This window comes from Molothrus aeneus, chromosome 8, assembly GCF_037042795.1.
Source record: "Molothrus aeneus isolate 106 chromosome 8, BPBGC_Maene_1.0, whole genome shotgun sequence".
Classification (NCBI taxonomy): Eukaryota; Metazoa; Chordata; class Aves; order Passeriformes; family Icteridae; genus Molothrus; species Molothrus aeneus.
In genome coordinates, this window is record NC_089653.1 from 18,218,157 (window position 1) to 18,241,876 (window position 23,720).

Genomic DNA, 23,720 nt, shown 5'->3' on the forward strand with positions numbered 1-23,720 from the left:
AAACAATCCAAGCCTCCTCAGCTTCTCTTAGCATTTTCTTGCGCAATCCTTTAATCATTTTAGTGACCTCTCACTCAACTCACTCCAGTGATCCCATGGCCTTCTAGTCCCAGGCAGACAAGAACTGGACAAAGAACACAGGATGTTGAATTACTAGTGCTGAGGTGAAGGCTCACCTCCCTGAACCTGCTGGCAATGCTCCTCCTAAAGCAGCCCAGGAATTTGCTGGCCACAAGGGTGCATTGCTGGCTCATGTTCAACTTGTTCAAGAGCATCCCAGTTCTTCTCTGCAAAGATGCTTTCCCGTCAGTCAGCTCCCCATATGTGCTGCTGCCTACGTTCATCATCTGCAGCTTCAGGACATTGCATTACTCTCTGTTGAACTTCATCAGGTTCCTGTTCACTCCTTCCTTCAGCCTGTTGGGACCTCTCTAAATGATGTCACAATCATCTGATGCACCAATCAGTCCTCCCAATATCATCTGCAAGCTTGCTGAGGGTGTACTCTGCCCCATTATCTAGGTCATTAACAAAGCTGTTAAACAGTCCTGGCCCCAGCACTGCCCTTCACATCCCTTGCCAGATTCAACTCCACATTGCTTTAGCCTTCCTAAGTCCACTCCTGCATGCTCAGGAATTTCTCTGTATTCCTCCTCTTAGGTCACCTGTCCCTGCTTCCACTCCTATGCTTCCTTTTTAGCTAATGAGCTTTGTCACAAGCATCTTGTTCAACCATGCAAACCTCTGCCACCTTTGCTCTGTTTCCTGCACAAGCAAGAGGATTCTTGAGACTGAAGGATGTAACCCTTGACAATCCTGGTTGTCAAGGTCTCCTGGTTCCCTCTTCTCTTCAGGATCATACCCCATGGCATTCTTCCAAACATATCCCTGTAGTCAAGGTCCATGGGAGGAATCTTTCTATGAGCCTTGCAGAATGATGCCATCAGAGTGGCTCTTCTACAGACAGTCATTATCACCTCAGGCAAGTCATCTGATTGCTCAATATTTCAGATCCCTCCTTAACAAAAAATGAGGACAATTGTGTTTCCCTACCTCAAGGTTGTAACATGATGGTAAAATATGTTGGTCATAAAGCAGTAACAGAAGCCCCAGATATATCTGACAGAGATACATCAGAAAAAAAAAAAAAAAGAACTTAACCAGGTCTCAGAAACAGATCTTAAAACATTTTTTGTTGTAAACAGCTCTGGCAGCAAGATCCAATCCCAGCTTACTTTAGTTACTGTATCTTAGTTTCCATATCTACCATTTGTGTACCATTTGTGACACTTTTGCCTGGGGGCAAGGCTAACCCAGCAGCTCCTCACATCTGAGCTGACTCAGGCATCCCCTGGTCCTGGGCAGATACTGACCCCATAACCCCCATCATCCTTCTCTTCCTCTTCCCCTGGCTGGGCCCATCTCCCAGCATTAGACAGCAGCAGGAGCAAACACTGATAAGCTGCATCAGGCGCCAGCTATCTCAGTGCAGAGATAACAGCAGGTATCAGGCACAACAAACACCCAGTGCCACTCCCCAGACACCTGGGGGAGCCTGCCCAGGGGAAGCCCACCCTGACACCTCCTGAAGGGGCTCCTCCTGACCCAGTCAGGAATCCTCCTTGAGACTGTCACTCTGTGGGACCCTGCAAACAAGGGAGTAGAAATCACATCTTTGTCTTCAGATTGGGAAAATACCAGAAGCCAATTCCCTCCTCCTCTTCGTTACCTCTTCAGAGGTATTTTAGCATCTTAAATTCACTGACATGGCTCTAGGTTTATGCTGCTCTTACTGGAAAATTCCCATCTCACAGGTGGAAAAAATGAAAATCAAGACTCCCAAAACATAATGTCGTACCCTAGCTCCTAAATAGTTTGGCATCCTGGTGGATATGCATGTAATATCAGTATCTGACCCTTCAAAACAGTCATGTTTGCTCTCATGCAGATGTTATCTCAAAGATATTTACTCATCAAAAGCAGGATCCCTAATTAGCCCTATGCAAGGTTAATCTTCCATTACCCATTAGGACATGGAGCCAGGAATTAAATTACACCTCAGACACCTTGTCCCACATCTTTCAGCTCTCCCCTAATACAAGACAATTTCACAGGGCCCTGGCTCCCAAAATACCCCAAAATTTGCTGGCAGAAGAATAAGAATCCACAGATCATGGTTTATCTATATGGGAAAGGTGTCTGGAATAAATAACAGTAGAACAGCTTCTTCAGTGGACATTTCTCCAGACCCCACCAGTTTTACAGTGACTATTCCTCCTGAATAGAAAAGCTATTCATGAAGCTCTGGCAACACAATTACTTTGTCACAGGGTAAAGCTCTTCATGTTTGCCTAAGGGGAAACACATCCCTTCCAACTGCTTCACCTCCCCTCCATCACAAGTAACTGATGAAAGCTTGGGATGAAGAGGAGGAGAAATTAGGATAAAGTAATGGAGAAAGAAAGGGGCTGAGACATGTATTTCTGGCAGAGAAGCAAGGAACTGCTCATGGCAAGACAGAATATGTAAACAGAAGAAAACAAACACAAACATAAATCAAGATTAACACAGAATGATTCTGTCCCCATGCTGTGCTGGTTTTGTGCTGAGCTGTGAGAGAATTATGCCACCTGGCATTCAACTCAGGCACCAAAAAGTTTAGGTTTTGTGTCTCATGGCCAGAAATTCAGTCCTAGACAAACTCTGCTTTACAGATGACCTAAGAGAGAAATGAGGAAGGCACACGGAAAGGAACTTCTCTGCAGTGGCTGTACCTCCTCAGACTAGAAGTACAGTCCCACCACACTTATACAGACCAAGACCTCCTCTCTCCCCCAGCTACATCAAAAACTTCCAATCCAGCTTGGGAGAGCAGGAGCAAGGTCACTCTCACCCAAGCCTATGGGCACAAACCCTTTGATTTAGCACTGCGGCACTGCTACCTGCACTTCACATCAATGAGCACTCACTGAACAGCACGACTGTGGGACACAGAGGGACTCTCCAGATAAGCTTTTAGTGGTACAAGCATGGAGCAAAATTAATCACAGAGGTTTGAAGGATCATAAAAAACAGTTTGAATCATCCTCTGTCAGAATCTGCTCCAAAACTCACTTTTATCAAGTCACTGTGACAAACTTCTTTCTTAATGACAATCAAAACGTATGGAGTACTCTCAAATCTCAGTTTACACAATCTTCTGCTCTAAATGAGATGTACTAGACTCAAGAACTCAGGAGCCTGAAACTCAAGGAAACTTGTTAGAGATTATTTTCCCTATAAACAAGACAGCTCTACTTCAAAAGACTTAGGAACTCTACAATTTTATTTTAAGGCCACATTTGAAGCTTATTTCAAAGAACACATTCCATACGGCTTTTAAACCTGACTGCATCTTCTATCAGTAATTTGTGAACCTCAGCTGCTTTGGGGAGTTTTCTGTTTTATTTTAAGAAGACTTTGCTGTTCACCTTTAAGCACAGTTCATATGCCCTCATCAGCATAAGAAGGTACCCTCAACCCTTTTTTATTTATGTTTCTTCAATACATCAGCAAAGATTAAAGTGTGGTTAAGCCACTCCTTTTATCTTGGCATAATTCATTTTTACACCATATCAACCTTCTCCAGGGCTGGATATTTGCATATTAATAATAAAGCCTGCTTTTTAACTCCTCCCTTTAGCTTAATATATTAAAAAGCGTTGATAGATAAGACTTAGCTTTCAAATTAGTGGTGGTGGCAAAGCAGAGTTCAAATTATTCCATTAAAACAGAGACAGCTATGTTTATTGTCCTCCCACATTTGAGTTAAGCTGGAACTTCACTCAGAGAAACTGTCCTGCTCTGACTATGATGAAGAAGGTGTAAGTTTGATCATTTCCCCAAATTGGCTAAAAACATTTGGGAACGACAGTTTGAATATCTTTACAGTTTCCCAGTCACTGGCATTCCTACACATTCTTTCTGAAGTGCAAAGAAACTGAGGATGCAGCTCCGTGGTTTCTTTAAGCCATTTATGTGTGGGTTGCAGGCAGAAGAAGCAGCCTGCCCCTCTCCACGCCATCGTGTCTCCCCAGTGGAATTACTGGTGCTGCAGCTGCATGGCTGGCAGGGCCAAGGAATCAATCTACCTACAAACTCACCCTCCCCACCTTTTATTTCCTGCCAGGTCGTTTCCTACGGCACAACTCACACCACCAGTGTCAGCAGAAGGAAGCGTGGTGGGACACAGCTGCTGGGGGGTAGAAGACCCCTCCTGACAGTAGCTGGCACTTGACCAGCTCAGAGAAGTGGCCATAACATAAGAATCTGCTCTTGCAGAAAAAACAGATGCACAATAGCAATTCTTTCCTCTGCAAACTCTGCAAACTCCAGTGCTTCTCTTCTACAGTGCTTAAGCTGGCTCTCACCAACAGCCAAAGCAGCCTTTACTGACTTTGATCACTGAACCACATCAAGTCTGCAGGATGTGAAAATAGCAACAAACAGAAGCTCCTGTATTCTCCCCTGCACTAATCTCCCCTGTGCTGCCTTGCTTCCACATTCTTATTATTTAATATTTTTTAATGTCTCATAAAGCTCCAGTTCCTGGAATCAATGTAAGAGTATCTGCCTCATTTAAAGAAAAGACCAAAATATTATTTGACTGCTTTGCAGAGAAATTCAAAGGTAAAGAAAATTAGTGAAATAATCAGGACAATACTAGTCCCATAAAGAAACAAACAAAAAAAAAACCCAGGAAATCCATCACTACCTTTATGTCATTCTCATGTTTCTGTTTTTAAAATATTAGGATTTAAAATTATTTATTATTTAAATATGTGAAGATATTTGTTTTTAAACTACTTCAAGAGATGGACAAAACATGAAGGGAAATTTGCCCTGATAACAGCAGTGCTGACAATATCATGCCCTAAAGATGGCTATTGCTAGAGAGTGCACCATTTGTCATGACTGAATGTCTCCTTCTTCCTCACAGTATTTCTTGAATGTACATTGCAAAGTTATAAAATACACACCATAATATCAACTACAAACAGCTACAGAAATACCAGCTCTGAGAGTCTGAGATTGTGGTGGAGAATCTGCTCTGACCTCAGTCTAAAAGACCCTTCACTGTGGACTGGAATTCAGAAGGGAAGCAAAGGAAGCACATCCTCATATTTGAGGAGAAATTCTGGTAGTACAGTCTTGTACTAGCAAAGAAGGCTTTTTCTGCCCTCAGCACAACGGCAGCACACGTAACCTCAGATCAGACACAAGGTAACTTTTGTACCTACACCTTCTCTGCTAAGTGAAAGAAGGACCTTGGAAAGAACTGCATCAGTAGAAATTTTATCTCCTCCAGACAAACCAAGTGCTGCTACCCAGAGAACCCAAATTTCAAGAGTCACTTGAAAAAAAACAAAACAAAAAAAAACCCCAAACCCAAGACAAAATTGCTAACAACCATTGGGTCTTAGTACATCAAGGTCACTTTTTACCCCCTAGATCCAGGAAAACTAGTAACTTCATTTCAGCAGGAGTAATTGTATTACCTAACCCTTATCTGTCACTCTTTTATCTGTACCTCTCACAAGAGGCTGACAGCACTGTCTGCCTGTGATACCACTGTTTGCATGCACTCCATCAGTAGTACCCAAGCCACTTCAAAGCACAGTGTCCAGGACCAGGCCAGCAGCTGCTGTCACCAACACCAAACCCAGAAGAAATCATCTGTGAGTCCTTGTTCTATGCAAAAACAGAAAAACAACTCCTACCTAGTCTACTGACTTGAGAATTCAAAGATTGTGGGATAATATCAACAACGAGAGTCTGGATGTTTTGTTCATTTTAACTACAGGGATTGTCAACAGCTGTATTACCCTACAGGTGTTCGCTCAGCCTGACCCTCTTCTTCCTCAGGCTACATCCCCAGTGAAGCCAGTGGAAGCTTTGCCTTCTCAACTGGGCCCTACATTAACTTAATTAAAGTTTTGCTGTCTCTGGCTGCATGGATGTTCAAGATGGGCATCTGCCTCATGGAAGAAAATTGAGATAACTGGACAGAGTCCTTCATTCCCATGAGGACCACTGAATATTTTGCTGTAAAGAATTGAATACTGACAGTAGTATGCTTGTTACCACCACCCCTTTCTGAGATAGTTATACACTGTGGATGTGCACTCCCCTTTCATTCCTGTCCATCCCCTACCAAAAACAAAACAAAAAAAAATCAACCCCATCCCTTGCTTCAAAACACTTCAGACAATCAGGAGCTTATCTAGACATCTCAATGATTTTACAGTGTAACACATATCCTAGTATCACAAGAATATGTTTTACCTTGAGGCAAATGTTTTAATTTATGTGCATGTGAGCTATTTGCAATACCTCCACCAAATGGAGCCCATATAACCCGTCGGATGGCTTTCACCCAATCTTCCATTTCATTCTGGGAATTAGCCATGAGCAGGAAAGCCTCATGATTGACAGGCATCTTTTCCCGGTCCCCTGCACCACCTGGAAGACAGAATACAAATCTCTTTTAGCATCCTGTTTAAAAGAGAGCAACCGAAGTTTAACACTACCAAAAATCTCAGTCAAAATAATTAAATTACTATTTTAATTGAGCAGTTTTACAGACAATTCCTGCAGATGTGCTGTGGCACCCACAGAGCACAGGTTGATAGAAGATCAAAGCAGAAGTGCAAAATATGCATTTCCAGTGTGGGAAACCTGGAGATGTTGTACCTGTTGTCTCAGCAATAAGAAAAGTGAAAGCACAGGCCGTAAGACTCTATAGGAAAAGTAAGAAATTAATTCCACATACCTGTGCTGAGGTATTGAGAGATTTTTATCCAAAAGTGAGACCAAGTGGAGTGTAAAATATTTTAAAATACTTCAGATGTAGAAGTCACAAGATCATCCACTTTCCCCAAGTCTCTGGGATTTATAGTCTCAATACAGAGAAAGAGACCCATTCTGATTTTGCATCCAATTTAGAAGAAAGTTAAGAGCTGGGGATATGATTCTGACTCTTCCACTTGATGTAAAAATTTTAGGAGCTATTAATGTTGGTGTGCAGAAAAGTACTGACCAGAATATCAAATTCACTCAAGCTGTCACAAAAAACTCTCCCTTGTGGATACTTCAATACTCGAAACATTTTGACCCTGCTTTTCCTGTTTCATTTTTAGGTCAGCACTCACTCCAACAATTTAAATCTTCCCCTCACCCTTCATTTTATGTTCCAGAGCTGGATACAACCTAGTGAGTGCCACACAAACACATAAAAGCTTTATTAGAAGAGCCTCTGTATGAAAAGGCTACTGATCCTGTCCAATTCAGCAGCTGCATCCCCAGCAGCCTGGAGCTTCCCCATCACCATGGAAACTGCCTTTGGCTTTGCTGTGGAGATAACATCTGAGCTCTGTGTCACTGTCATTTCCACGCTTACATGGCTCTCAGCACCTACTGGCAAGCTGAAGCTGCCAGCCTGTGCTGAGCAGCTGAGATTGCCTGCCCATGGAATTCAGAGATAAGAGCAGAATGATGGTATGCTGTGGTTTCTGCAGAGCTGATTTAGCATATGCAGAACATGTGCTTCTTAAATCCTCACTAATCTGGGGAAAGAAGCAAGCTGGGAGCTGCCTGCAAGCCAAGGAAGTACTTTTTCTTGCTATTAATTGTTTTCTTGCCTTGACAGACTCATGGAACATTTATTGATTTGCAAAGCAGAAGTGGTAAAATGAGATGCATTGGGAAGTATTTTGTGGTTCTCCGAGAAGCAATTCACTAAACTGGGAAACTGAGGCAGTCTTTCAGTAAGGAGGAGAAACAGCAGCCACCAGGGACTAGCTGTGCAGCTTAAGAAACAAAAGCCATGATGCTTTTCCTCCTCCACATGTACCCAAATCCTCTTGGACAGTCTCCCATTTTTTGATTTACTGAATTATTCATATTCCTTAAGGTATATAAGAGAACAGCTCTCTAGCTCAAGGCTAGGTGCAGGCATCTGAACAGATCAGTGTTCCACCATCTTCCACTGCAAGGATGACATGCTTCATCCTCTGCATACAAAACTTCCTGTGCAGGAAACTGCAGCCTGTAGAATTCCTGTCACTGTCTAAATCTTTTTAGCAGCATACTCAGCCTCATAGTGAATGCAGAGGTTGTGAAGTCTAATTCTTGCACCTTACCCAGCTGACCTACTGACACACCCTTTCCCATAATCAAATGACACACCTACTGACACACCCTTTCCCATAATCAAATGTTTCATAAGAGGTACAATTCAAAGGGGCTTTCCACAGCCCTCAATACACATCAGAAATGGGTTTTAGGATGTGGTGTTTGGCACATAGGTGGCCAGAGCTCAAGCTAGGCCGTCATTCTTCAAAGGAATTAAACAGCCTCAAAACACATTTACTGTATGGGTCCCACCACCAGCAAACAACTGAGTTTGGTCAAGATTAAAATACATCTTGCTCTTAAGTTTAAAGGGATCAGCTGAGATCTTGCCCACCCAAGCCATGAAGGGCAAGAAGAGACCAGAACCTTGTCTTAGAATTAATCACAAACTGTAAATTCAGTGGAATTAGCTGCACTAACCCATACAAAGATTGCCATAAGAAGCACAAAAAGCAGAGGATGATGGCTTACTGGACTTCTGCAAAACTGGCATCAGCATCTTCTACAGTACAGGAATTACTGTACCAGAGGGAGCTGACTACAAGTCCCCTTCCCCTAAGATGCTACTTTGGACCAGCCAGCTGCTTTCTAAACCTTCAGAGACAGTTTTCATGCAAGCATTTAGGGGGAAAATATAAAAACATTTATACTTCTATTTGAGTCTGTAAATAGCAAAAACTGGATGGGAAAAACAGATTTTTGTACACACCAGACCTGAGATTCTGCCAAAGACTACATATAGTTACTCCATGTTTGGCTTTCCGCACTGAAACTTGAAATAGGAGCAAGGCCATGACCCTACAATCTGCCTGTGGGAGAGTCAGTAGTGCTAGACATGTAAGTACAAGCAAATGAAAGCAACTCCACACATGAAGGCCAGTTTAAAAATAAGAAATAAGCACTTTCAGAATTGCTTATGTTAGCATAATGTGACTATCCAGTGGCAGAGCATGGAGACCCACCTGTAAACATTTTTCTTTTTAGGAACATTTTACTCATATTTCTTTGTACACTTGGCTGGTTCCTTCCACTACATCCTTGAGGCATCAAGCAGAAAAATTGGGGGTTTCTAAAAGGCAGAGTTCAGACTCATCTCTCTCTATATTGTGACATTCAACAGCTTTTCAGTGTTGGTAGTCACAAGAATGAGACACAGCCAATTCAAACACCCACAAACAAATAAACAGCCCAAGGAAACAATGTCACAAGAAACTTTGAAGTCTAGAATTTTACCTGAAATTCACAGATTGTTTCTTTTATGGGCTCAGACACAAAGCAGGATCCTATTATGGATTTCAGGTTTGAATTGGAAACACAACACTCCATCAATTCAAACACACTAGACTTTAGGAATTGTTTTAGAAAATAATTTCAAAGCTTCCTGCCCAGAAACACTTGCAGACAGAATTTTAGTTTTGCCTCTCACAGCAGGATGAAGTTCATATTCAGCTACTGAATTCACACCTCTTCTCTGCCACTATGGGAGATCCATCCCTTTCTCACTCATCTTTAATCAAGCTCCCATATAAACAGGACTGAGCCTCAGAGACAAACCCTGTGTAGCTCAGGATTGCCATGGGCAGACATTCCAGTCCTTTTGCTCAAACCTACTTTAATCTCCAGACTAAAGACAAAATAAAACTGTCTGCAAACCCAAGTGTGTCAAAAGATGTGGCAGGAACAGGAGTCTTAACTCTGGGGATGAACAGTCCACTGTTTTAGCATTAGTCTATGACCAGGGCACCCTGAATTCAGTTGCCTGCTGCAGCCTTGCTGTGAATGCTGGACAGGATGCACTGGATTTCATCCTTATCCACAAAGCAAGTTGGCAGCTCAATTTGCCTCTCATCCAGTGTACAGAAACCAAAGAGCCTGAAGAGTGGGAAAAGTGATGGCAACTCTGTCAACATGCACAGTACATGTAAGAGCCTAGAAGGACTGAGAGACTTGCTTGGTTGTTGCTCCCCATCAAAAGGGCTGCAGGTCCCTGCAGCTGACTGGAGTGCTTTGCTGCCCCTGTCCCAAGGTACCTTTGCCAGAGCTCTTTACACACTCTGGTAGGTTTCTTAGCCTGGGGGAGCAGTTTAGCTCCAAGCCCCCAGCTGCAGTGCACCAATGCTCTCTTCTCTCCAGGACCAGACTAACTCAAGCTAGCAGAACTGCTCTCCTCTGCCTCCACTCATGGTTTCTTCATTTCACATGGCCTGGGAGCAATGACATGCCAATGGCAGCAGGCACCTCAGAGTGACATCCACCTCCCAATCCTTAGATGTGATCCTCCTTTCAGCTTTCCTCCCATGCCCCACAAAAGGGAAGGTTAAATCCAAAAACACTGGGACTAAATCTTGCTAAATGTGAGATGGGGTGCTGCAACAGCAGCAGGGGTCACCATCTATTCTTCAAGGCCCTGTTCACTGAAAATTCTTTTTTTGACCATCCTTAGACACATAAGCATTCACTGGAACATGCAGAACATAAGGTATCATTTTCTTATGCTTGTCCTGCCCCATATCCCTGTTCAAAGAACTGCAACAGACAGGTTGCATCTCTGCCTTTATACAGCCCTTTCCAATGAGGAAAAGCTTGAATTTTTTTGTTTGCCTTGAACCTCATTCACTCAAGCTTAACCTTCTTAAGATCACTTGTGAAACCAAGCCTTACATCCCCTTTGTCCATATGGAAAAGAAATTCAGGGGGAACAGGACTGGACTTCTGCGTGGGGATGAGACTGCCTCACTGCATGTAAAAGAAGGAACTTTCATATTCTCAAGCAAAGCTGCTGTTGAGTTCTGAAGTTGGCAGCTTCTTTCTTTGCTTCGGTAACTTCTCTTACTTCCACCTCCTCCCTCTGGTTTGCCTTTCGCCCATTTCTTACATCATTCCTCTTACTGATGTGCTTGTGTATTGTCCTTATATGAGAAGCTACCCCACTGCAGTAGCTTGTGTACGTGTACACACTGCCCTGTTTGGTGTTTGCAGTGTTTGTTTGGTGTTTGCAGGGCTTTGGTGTGGACAGCAGCTGCAGCGCTGTCAGGGAGCGATTCCAGCGGGGGCTGAGCAGCAGCTCCAGGCGGGATGGGGAAGGGTGGCTGGTGGGAATCAGGGCCCAGCTGACGTGCCTGCCCTCAGTGCTGCAGCAGGTAGTGACAGGAAGCCTCTGACTGCAGACAAGCAGCAACAAAGACCTTGACAAATGGTCAAAAAGTAGCACTCACTGCCGAAAAGAACAACTGCGATGATTCATCTTCCTGACCTGGTCTTTATGATTGACTTTAAGGTGAGTATCAGAATTTGGGGCTCAAAGATCACCCTGATAATAAAGAAGGTGAAAAAAGAGGAGATGAATTCTGACAAGCATACGGTCAGCTCTGTTAGAGAGAATCTTTCTTTGCACAGCAGTGAAAAAAACCCAAAGAAAACCAATCTTGATCTTTGGATCAAGAGACGAAAGAAATATCAATGAGTAAGCACAAGTTCATTAAGAATGCTTTGAATAGACACTTGAAACCTAATTCCATTTCTTCAGTCTTCTTACCTTTGATTTCAGCTAATGTTGGAAGTGCTCTACCCTGAGCACTTTCCACCCCAACCAAAGGTTTCCACGAGGCTGAATGCTGGAGATAGACCCTGTCTATTACAGCTGAAACCTGGGCTAACCTGCCACCAGCATCAGGTTTTTTTTTGATCATCTCTGCTTTTTTTTCTTTTTTTCTGAATTATTTTTTAATAAAAGGGGAAATTTTCTGTGAATATGAAACTCATCTTGAAATGGTCCATTTAGGCTGCCAGAGAACAGAAAAAAGAACAAGCAAAATCTGAAGTAGCCAAGGAGTAAGATAAAAACCAAGGAAAACTGGGGGTTTCCCAGCAGGGGTATAATTTGTGAGGAATTAAACAGTACAGTAAACAGTGATATGTGATTGCCATGATTTTATGTTTGTATCTGTCCATCTATCCCCACCCACCCATCTATTTATATATGGAATATATGAGTTGGAAGTTGATTTGGAGCTGATGCATGATCGTATTTTAAAAGGCATACAAAACTAAGAAAAAACAAGGCACAAGAATTTAGTATCATGTGGAGTACAAATGAAAGAAACAAGCTTTGAATCAAAATACATTCACTGTGTCACAGTTCCAATGGACAACATAATCACATTTTTTTCTAAAGAAACAGACACCTTTGTAGGTGAAAGGTGTTTCATTTCCACAGTTTGGAAGGAGCTTAGGGGGATTTTAGCATTCAACATTCATTTGGTTGTGTCAATGAGAAAAAGGAAACCCTAAATACCCTTTATTGTAATGAGGAAGTTCAGCTCAAACTGACACAGTTCACATTTACATAGGGCAGGATTTACAAGCATGCACTAAAATCTCATTGACTTCTCAGTCAAATATTAAATGCATAATTTCCTTAAACACTTTTTATTTCACCAAGTTCCTTGGTAGCTCCAAGCAGAATTTGATCAAATTTTCCAAGGCAAAATCACTGCAGAGGATTTTGATGAGTCTGTAAATGGTTTTTTGATACCATATTTTAGACCTCATCCCAGAGAATAAAGTTAAAGCCTGCAAACATTCTAAAGTCACTGCCATCTATTAAGCAATCCAAAAGCCCTGTGATCTCTTCTCCCCTCCCATGCCTTCTGTGGTTTCAGTAGCCATTAAACTGCTTTAAAAATGCACCAACAAAGAGATGAGACCTCAGAGCTGTGGTTTCTTATGCAAAAACATCTGACAAGATTTAACATGAACAGAGTCACTAATAAAGCTTCTCTGTACTGGTACAGGGACTACAGAAAACCCTCATAAACCTAAGGCTAGTGATTTGTGTCAGTTGTCAGTTTCAAGTGTAGGATTACTGAAACTATATGAAAGAAATGAGATTAAACTAAATCTTTGACCTGTTATACATATAACCTGTGTCTGGCTAGCTTGACTCTCCTGCCTGGAGATGTCTTTTTTGATAATGCATGTGACCTTATTACTCTAGACTTTTATCTATTAATTAAAGTGAAGAACTGTTTAAGAATACCAACCACTTCAAATAAAGCAATGCTTGGAAATAAACAGAACCCATATTCCAGGTAGGCCAAATGCTAGCAAAGTGATGTCACACTCCAGGAACCACAGCAAGCAGAAAAAAAATGATGCAAGGTAAGAGGAAGGGAGAAAAATAACTTCAAGTACTCGTCAAGAAAAAGTAAGTAGAATTGCACACAAGCTTCACCTTGAACTTTTGCTTGTAAAACCTGCTTACATGAGTTCAGTGCTGTGTAATGATTGAGTCTAATTGAGCTGATTTTTCCTTAATGTGCTTTATCTGCCCTTGTCTTAACTTCTCAAAGTTTCAATTAAAAAGGCTCAGTCATTTTAAAGTTATACTTCTGGCATTAAAAACCTATTTATTGTACTAGTACACCCATGCTCTCATGTCTCCCTGTTTCCAGTTATTTGCAATTTTAGACAAGAGAGTACCACTGTGCTGCCTGGGATGTGCTGCTCACTGTGGCCATGAAGTACAGCTCGGGCTGAAGTGACTCACAGTGGAGGAAAGGCCACTTCTACTGCAGCAGTCCAATATTTAGAGTTCAGATGAGCCCAGCATAACATGCAACTAAGTACACTTTTTTCAAGGACAGCATCTCCCTCCTACCAGCACAGCTCAGGCACCAATCCCTCCCCATTCTGCCCACTACTATTTTGCCCCATGAAAGGAGCAGACATTAACAATGATCACACTGCCTCCCCAAATACAGGGGTTTCAGGAGCTTGTGAGATGTGCCCCCAACGCCATACAGGATCCCTATAAACAAACTGTATTTTAACTGCTTTGTTATCAGCTTCTACTAGCTAGCAGCAAGGGATGAAAACTTTCCAGCATGGTCAGAGCTAGTTTAGGAGGCCAGCAAGGAGGATTTCAAAGTGGAGCCAGTCAGCAATAATGAACATGAGCAACAACTACTACACCAGCAGTTTCTAGGAGGTGCATGGCACCACTTCACTTTTGTGGTGATCTGCATGTTTCATCCCAAGTGAGAATTCCAGAGTACCAATATTCTAATCACATCCAAAGATGCCTCAGGAGTTAGACTACTTCAAACCCTTCTGGCTCTTGACTCAAATAATGATTCCTGATAGGAGGTTACTGTGGAGATTGAGCATGTTCAATTCAAAGCCTGCATCATAACAGAGGCTTCTCAGGTGGAGCTCTCACTGTGCAAGGGCACTTTCACTGCCCCTTACAGCAGTATCTACTGACAAAGCAGACAAATTTAGGGTATAGGGCTGCCTCTGCCAATGCTAATACTGCTTTTCTTGCCAGAGCTCCCAATGGAAAAGAACCTGAAAGTGTTGGGAGCCTGGGCATAGTTGCAGTTCATCTTCCATTCACACACAGTTGTGCTTCAGAACTCACAAACCTTTCCTTCAGAATCTGTCTGATAGTTACCAGCTCTCAAGGAGCTGTTCACTTCATGATCTGTCCATGTTAGAATAACAAAAACTTCTACCCCTCTCTACAAGTGTGCTGAGGGGGCAAGGGAGAAAGAAGTAATTTCATCCCTTCATGGAAGAAGACCTGGTGATGGCAAGAGGGGATAACAAGGGGGAGCAAGACATTTTTTCCCCCAGCACACTCTGCAGACAGCCTCATACCAAGCGCAGGTTGCTTTCCCTTACCCTCCTTTCTTCCACTCCAGAAAATTAACCCTTACTGCCTTTCCTCAGCAAATTTCAGACCCAGAGGGTTACAATGAGCCCAGACTTTATGGTGATGGTGTGGAACTGCCTGGACTCTGTGCCTACAGTCATTTTGCTAACCTCTGATTCGAAATGAGAGGAAATGAATTATTTCTCAGGCCAGTAGAAGCCACGCACTCACCGTGTGGCCACCTGGCAGGAGCTGTGTGTCTGTCCCTACAAGGCAGGAGGCATCTAAATTAAGTCAACTTAATTTGAGGGCACAAAAAGGAAACTACAAGTGTAAGTATGAAAGACTCAGAAAATAGTAGCATGGTGCAAAACAGGCCATATGGTTCCACGTGGTTCTCCAAAGCAGCAAGTGTTCAACACTTCTGAAGAATGTATCAAATTATGTATTCCAACTGTGGTTATGTTTACATGCTATTATAAGGGAGGAAATTCCTTCCTGACCAAAGATGATGATACTTCATGCTTTGAAAAATCTGAATGAAAATGACTGGATAATTTTTATGCATTACCATGCAACCACAAGTAATTTTCTAATTCTCATAAATTCCTTCAAATCTTTGACACCAAAACCAAAAGTTGACAAAAATTTTATATTCTGACAAGAAATTACTTACTGTAACATCACAATAGTGAATTTTAATCTATTTTTCTTTAATAATTTCGTATTGGAGAGCTAATATCCAACTTCTGCACTTTTTCTGAACTATTATGCTCACATTTGCCAGGTCTGCTCCATGACAGGAATGAAGTGGGTCATGCCTCCTGAATACATCTCTCTACAACCACCTTCTTCCTCCACCTTGCCCCTCATATGCCTATTTTTTCTTTCTCCTGCACTTAATCCACCATGAAACCGAAGACATCCTCACTGTATTTTTAAAAGACTACATGTCTCCCATCTTGGCCAAAGCTCTGAACCTTGAGCTAAGAAGAATGGAAGAAGCCACCCACTGGTAAAGCCTAGGCTGCAGATGCCAGAGCTTCTAGCTGAGCCTGTAAAGACTCTGATTCTCTGTAGACTGAATACAGAGTACTGCAGAGATTCAAGCCAACCAATTACGAACATTATTATCTTCTTTAGTAAAGTAACTGAAGCTTTACAAGCACAGTTTTGGCAGCAGCAAATTAATGGACTATCATTAAGGATGCAACAGTTGCAGACTTTGTTTTTACAAAAAACGAAGCTATTTGTCACATTAACACAGAAAAAGGACTGAAATGCCAAGGCATATATACTGTAGGCCTTTGGCAAAATGCTGACAAGTTTGAGGAAACCCTTGCCAATACTAATGATGAGACAATGCAGATGGAAGTTCTGCTGATCCACATCCAAACTTAGGAGCTCAGGGATATTGTGATCCAAGTCTGTAGCCTTGTTACAGTTTGCACAGACTAACAGTTTTACAGCAGCCTCTTCCTGTATGTGGCTAAGCACTGAGTGACCAATAAACCTTCTAAGCATGACTGTAGCACACAGCATTCTTCACTGCCACAACAACGCTCCTTGGGAAAAAGTGGGAAGTACATGCTTGTCACTCAGAACACAACTCTGGGTGGCTAAAGGACTCCAGGCTGAGCAGTGCAAAAAGCTGGGCATCTTTATTAACAAAGGAAACTAAAAGAATTTCCACAAAGGAGCACAGAAAGGAAGCAAATGCTCAACAGACATCACAACTCTCAAGAACCTGCCCCAAAAGTCCTGAAGGCTAACACAGGTATGTACAGCAACCAAGTGCAATAGAACAACCTTCTCCTGGTGTGAGAGCATATTTGCTCCATGGATGACCACACTGGGCAGCCAAATTCTGTAACTACACCCCAGTTATCTCCAGAGCAAGAAACATTGCACATACAGTTTATATATGACCATTTTAAGACCCACATATTCTGGGGAAACCCAACCATCAATGCATTTTATGATGTTCAAATCAGAAGCTGAAGTTCTTATCCTAAAGAACTGAAAAGTCTTACTCAATGCTTGTTGTGATATACTACTTAAATGGAAATGCCAGCATTGCTATTTGAGCTGATTCTGCTAGTGGTATGAACAACATAAATTAAATCTAATTACATAGATTTAGGCCACAGAGAACTAGAACTTCCATGAGACCAGCAGAATATCATCCTCACTATTTGGAATGCCCTCTATAGGCAATATATTTGTTTATTTTTATGCTTATAGTAGCAGAAAGCCCATTTTGAAAATGCTGACAAAAGCTGGGCTGCTGCACAGATTCACCGAGTCTGGCTGGTCCACTAAGAAAAAAGCAAGGAGGAAACAGGGCACACGTATCTGCCTTGTGAGCCTCCTCTCTCTCCTCACCCTGCTCCTTTCTCCAGGGCACAGAACTGTATGCAGCCATTGCAGACAGAATGTGTTATAAGAATTTGTAGTCAAAGCAGAATAACAGCCAGAAACCAGGAACTGCTCAGCCAATGACAGGGCACGTATTAAAAAGCCTTCCAGCTTCCGTTTCAAAACAAAGAAATCTTGATAAGCCTAAAGGCAGCAGCTGCTGCCAGCAGCATGCAGCCATCCTTACCTTGGGGACACCTGCTGACTGCTGCCTGTTTAATATTACATTAAAACAGCAGCTTTCCAAATAATGAATTATGTATCTATAGTGAAGCTGTGGTACACAGGGGGCTGGGAGGACACGGTTCGGAAATCGAAGAACCATTTGGGTTGATGGTCTGCAAGGCTGGGAAAAAAAATTACTGATGGCTTCAGGATTTTTCAGAGCCCCAGTCAGGCTACAGAAGGAATGAGGGGAGCATAGCAAGTGCTCCCTACTCTTCCCTTCTACATTTTTTTTAATTAAGAGCAATCAGATGAGTTTGAAAGTCCCTAAAAGGGGATATAAATCTAAAACACAGGGAAAAATAAAAGGGCTATAAGCTTGTATGGCTTGTGACTGCAGCCAGTTTCAGTGCTCTAGAATTAAAGACACAGAAGGTTCCACTGTATCATGTTCTTTATTTAAATGGTTCATACTGTGAAAGCAGAAACCCAAGACAGCAGTAAACTATTGTCTTCAAAGCCTGGTCTCTGCCAGTTACCTCTAAGTGAAAACTCAGTCCATGGTCTCCAAAGCAAATCTGCAAGCACTTGTCAAACAGACACAGCTTCTCCAGCCTTTCAGAGAGGTTTTAATTCTCTTGCCTTGTTTAATTTAAGATCACCAGTTAGGTGATCCGGATGCCTAATTGTGAAAGCATTACATGCTTGTAATGATCATAATGAAGGGGCATATTTCTAAATGCACAGTCAAGCACTTGTAAGCCTCAAATGCTCCTGTTTGTAGATATTCTACTCCTGTCTATGAGTCGAAATATGAGGAAGGGTGGTTCTCAAGAAGCCAACAGTAGAAAGAACTCTTTATACCATACTTCTTATCCTAAGATGAACTTCATCTAGTCCAGTTCTTTTATTGTTTTGTCCAATTAAAAACATCCAAACACAGCTTGGATGGCCTTTTTCAAATATGGAATAGTCACACAACAGTAACTGCAAACCAATCATAAGTATATGAAAGCAGAAGTGATGATTTTAGTGTATGCTTTAGCTATTAACAAATAAATTAAAGAAGCTAAAAAAAATATTCTCCACTGTTGGAATATGCTTTTCACAAAGAATTAAACATAAGTGTTCTGGGAGAACAGGCACAGAGACTGAAACTACTTTCCCAGGTTATATTGTGCAACAGTGGAAAGATGCCTTCTCTGTATTTAACAAAAAACCAAAAAAATCCTTTGAATGCCACAATGAGAAAGTCCTACACACCAGTGGAGAACTGAGATACAGAGACACCCAATGATTTCCAGTATGACACTGGCTATCAGCTAGCAGATTCAGAATGAAAAACACAGCCACCACATCCAGGCACTTGGATTAATCAAACATGGATTCTCACAAAGCAAGGAATACTGTTTAGAGGGTGGGTTGTGTGGAACTGCAAAGGCAGGGCCAGCCCTAGAAAGCAGAGAGCAAAGAATGAAAGGAAAAGAACTCAACAGCATGAAGCTTGTTCTCCCAGCACAGGATGGGAGAGGAAAGGAGGCCATTTTCTCACCAAAGCAGTGCTCTCAAAACGGGAAAGCCACATAGGAAATTAGGAGTGTACTGTGTCTCACAAAGATGCTCCTTCGCTCAGCAGCTCCAGAGGTTGCCTGGCACCTCCTCTCTCTGGAGAGCTTTAACTGGTGAGCTGAAGTCACTGCTCTGTCAGCAGAGTGCACATGGGTCACTGAGCGGCGCAGTGCTGGCCAGCTCTAGAGCACTATGATTCCTGGCAGCACCAGCCTCTCTGGCTGCTGAATCCCAGAGCCCTGTGGAGACAGTGGCCCAGATCCCACAAAATCTAGATACTGATTGGATAAAGCCCCAGTTCCACCCAGATTTCAATACTGACAAGGGAGATTGGCACCAGAGCCACATGGCTTTGCAAGTCATTTACTGAACAACAGACATGCATGTCTCTGTGGTGTCCTGTCAGCTCCTTTCATATCTCCCAGCCCATGGAGTCCAGCACACTGTTTCCTGGGGGCTCCAACAACTCAAAACAGTCAAGTGTACAGTCAGGATCCAGATTGTTTGTGGACTCATCCTCTACATCCAAGCACCTTGCTTTGATCTCAGATATCACCTCAGGGTATCACCATTGCATGGTTGCACCTTGCTGCATCCCAAGCCTATGGAATGAATTTATTTGCAGGGATTTTTAAGACTGATTTCTAGTCAAGGAAACAGCCCTAGTAAATAACACACCAGTTCAAGATGTAAGAATTATCCAGGCCCTTTTCTGCCTCATCGTGAGGCTTTTGTTGTACTTTGTGAACTGGAGCATTCACCAGGTAAGTGCAATAAAGGGTTTAATAAAACACAAAGGGTTAGGGTCACATTGCTTGGGCTTCAGAGCTGAAAGAAAAGTCACAGACCACAGTTTCCAGGTCCGTCTAATGATGGATCTATCTAAGCTCTTTTTTTCTCTCTGCTAACCCTGCTATATCAAACTGGAGATATATAGTTAGGCTAACTGCATAAAGTATTGACAAAAAAGCAAAATCACAGTGGCCCCTTTTCAACATGACTGCCATAGATGCAGAGCATCCTCATTTCCAATCCTGTACCTTATTGCCCTCAAATCATAGTGTTGTATAGATTGAACGCTTCCTTTTGCCAAGACAGCCTTTCTCAACTTTCATAATGTTTATAAAACCATCCATCCTGTGAGCACATCAGAGAGGAAAGAATTAGGCACAGGCAAAATGAAGCAGGAGAGGTAACAGAGCTCAGGCTCAAATCCTGGCATTAGCATGACCAGCCTTGGAGGACCCCAGAGACAGAAGCTTTAAGAATACTAAAAGCAAAGCTGAAAGTCTTGTAGGTCAACATCATGCAAAAATGACCTGTCAGCCATCAAATATCCTGAGGTTTCTGGGCATGGGCTTCTCTTCTCAAGCAGCATCCAGCTGACCCCCTCCCTCCCAGGAGTGGCAGCCACATCACTTGTCTGCTGCACATGGCATTTTCCCCAGCAGTTCCGTTTGCTGAACACAAAGGGTGAGCCCACAACATTAAAGAACACTCCCCTCCTTTGAAGTTTAGGTTGTTTGGCTTGTCTGGCTACAAACTAAAACTGCACCTTAATCATCCAGCTTTGAAGTCCTGTAAATCTACAGCTGCAGAAAAGTAAGGACCACTTGGCAATAAAACATTCATTATTAAATTCTTTTGAATTAAAGTGGAAAAGGCTTTCCTGAGGCTGAAACTTTCTTTTTTGCCCACTAGAAATGAAGACATAAATGAAAAATTGACAATGACTTGCCAGATCAGAGGCAAATATGACTGTATGACATTTTATAGCCCAGTTTTGAATAGTATTGAGCCAGTGTTCAGGAAATGGCCAAAGAAAACAAAAAAAATTATTGGAAAAAGACATGAGAAAACGGAAGGTTTTAACAACAGGCTGCAGAGATTAATAAATAGTTTCATTGTTTTGATGCCTTAAATAAGGTGTGTGTATGGATGTAACTGATAGGAGTTTGATTGAGGTTAAACAGATAATAGGAAAAAACAAAGGAATTTTAGAGTCCAGAATCTGTCATTGCTGCCTGTTTTAACAGAGGGCATGAGTAGGGTAAGGCTGTGTGACCAAATGAGACCTACAGGAATTCTCCACAGGCCCAACAGTCTGCATAGCAAAGGATATACAGCAAAAGAGAACACTACTCTGGCTTGGGTCTTTCATTTCAGGCATGTCTGGAAACTCTTGCAGCTTCCACAAAAAACAAGCAGAGAATTAATTCAAAACACAGTGTGGCCTGGCCTGGAATACTAGTGAGGAGATAAAATGGTGCATTGTGAGAATAAATCTCACTTGGAAAGAAACAGGCTTCAGCTACAACCTGGTATAAAAGAGCTAAGCCACAAAATCCTGCACTTCCTGGGATTTCAGGCTATAAGACTTTGGAGAATCAGCTTCCAGTTCCCATCTATGCTGTCCACTTCTTGTATTAATCTAGGCCAGTTCCCTCTCAAGGCTGAACCAGGAGCATTTACCTGGGAGTTTTGTTTCCCATTTGGCCATGAACTTGTCCACAGCCCAGCTTCTGTCCCTAGACCATCTGAACCTGTGGCGAGGAGACCACAGATCATACACTAATCTCACTCCTCCTAATGGTTTGCTCCTTCCCTGTTCAGAGACACAGAGAACAGCAAGGTCAGAACCACTGGAGCCTGTGGCTGCTACAGTTTTTATGCAACCACATTTTTGATGCTATGCCTAGGGCACTCTAATCATTTAGCACCTTTGAACAACCACATTTACTTACTGGGAAGGATGTCCTTACTCAGATGACAGTAAAACCCTCTGCAAATTAAGTGCTTTCTGAAAGGGAGTTAAAGGGAATTGCCTTAAGTAACTGGATGGAAAGTGGCTCAAAAGCTGTCAGGAGTCCAGCTTCTTCAAAGCAAGATTAGCGACAGACTGACACTGAGCAGCTCATGGAGAAGCTCAGCTACCTCAGCATTTCCCACTCAGACACACACTGATTTAGCACTGCCCTTCCCAGACTGTCCTGGAAGCAAGAAGAGAAGAGATAGCACACAGCAAAGAGGGCACCAGAAGGAATCAGGAGTCCCTACCCTGCCAGCGAGCCCGATTCAGGAGATGTTCTGGACAGTTTGATGGATTTTGCAGATCACATAGCTTTTGGCAGAAACAGGCTCCAAGAGGCAACACCCTCAGTTCAGTTGGCTGACAATTTTCCTGTTGGTAGTGACTCACTAAGAGTACAACAGGCTGCTGCTCCCTGAACATCCCTCAGGTGTCTCTCAAAAGCCCAGCCTTACCTCTCCTGGCTGCACCGCCAGCCCCTCCCTGCAATGCAGACACAGGTAAGGCAGGCACCTTTCCTCAGCCCCTGTCTAGAAACACATTGCTACTGTGGCCCATACCAGAAGGGAATGAAGCACTGGACAGCTGGGTGCCCCCAGGAGATGAGCAAAAATCATCCTATGCCACCTTGGAAAGTGGCATTTATATGTATACATGTACAACAAAACTCTAAAAACTAACTTGTCACAATCAAATTAATAATCCAGTTATAATATTTTTTTCCTTCTTTTTAATAAAAGCTTTACTGACATAATTCTATCCTTAGTAATTTCTGAATTATTGTGTAAATTTGTATGCACGTACACATTTCAGTCAATAAAATACCAAATAGTTGGAACCAGCATCTACAGGTCAGTTTAACTAAATTATCACATCTCAACTGCTACTTCTTGTGCAATCCCATTTTAAAATAGGAACCCAGAAGAAAACAAAAAAGGTAATGCAAATTTGTTTTCTCTAACTTTTTTTCCAAGAAATTTTCCTCATATGTACACCAGTGATGAAAACCTTTACAAATCCCATTTGCATGTATCCCTTAGAAAAAATTAATACGTAAACAAGGAATTAGAGAAATGCACATATTAAGTAAACACCAACATTCATAAATGCCAAGTAATATATATAAAATAAGCCAGGTGAGTAAGTCAGATTTCTCAGATCCTGTGGAACTAATGCATGTCCCAGACACACGAAATCACTGCCATTTGTTTTTATGCAAACCCCACTTCTGGACTGCTGGCTAAACAACAGATGTCACAATGAAGACACATGCAAAGAAGAAAATAATTTACAATCAATGTGTGTATTGGGACTTTACTACACTGTCAATTTCTACAATGCTAGAGGCAGATTGCTCTCATGAAGAGCTTTGTATGTACCAGGAGAAAAATCAGTATTTCCTGAAAAAGCCCACACAGCAATTTACAAAGTGAATCTCATAACAGCAAGCTGAAAAATCTGTGTGGAGTCATGCACACAGATAGCCCTACACGGGAGAGATGCTAAGAGGAAATATGCTGTTCCTTCACTAAGTATAATTTATTTTATTGTTTCAGTGTAGATTGAAAATAAAACACTCCTTTTGCACAAAAGAGACAAAAAATAGTGGACCATTACTCAGCTGCCTACCTAAACTTATCTGTAAAAACAAACACACATATTCTCTGTTGCTGTTTTGTTCTGCATCAGGGATTCCATCCCTGTGCAAAACACATGCTCCATGTTTAAAGAGTTAAACATCCTCTCGCTTAGTCGGCTTTTCTGAATGTAAAATGCAGGATAATAACATACACTGTATCTTGAACCAAAACTGCACACAGCCCAACAAAACCCCCAGTGCTGAACGACAGGCAGCATGAATAGATCCATTTCCACTGCTTGTTAATTCAAAATAAATCCTTTACTGTGATTTAAAGCAAAACAGACAACACT

The 23,720-nt window shown here is 42.2% G+C and overlaps 1 protein-coding gene across 1 annotated transcript in view; it reads right to left on the minus strand.

The window, feature by feature from the left end:
* The window catches only part of ARHGAP22 (Rho GTPase activating protein 22), a 123,318-nt gene that overhangs the window by 33,946 nt on the left and 65,652 nt on the right, over window positions 1-23,720 (minus strand). Inside the window, exon 4 of the mRNA XM_066555118.1 lies at window positions 6,373-6,501. Coding sequence (XP_066411215.1) covers window positions 6,373-6,501 — 129 coding nt within the window. The remainder of the gene's footprint in view (window positions 1-6,372; window positions 6,502-23,720) is intronic.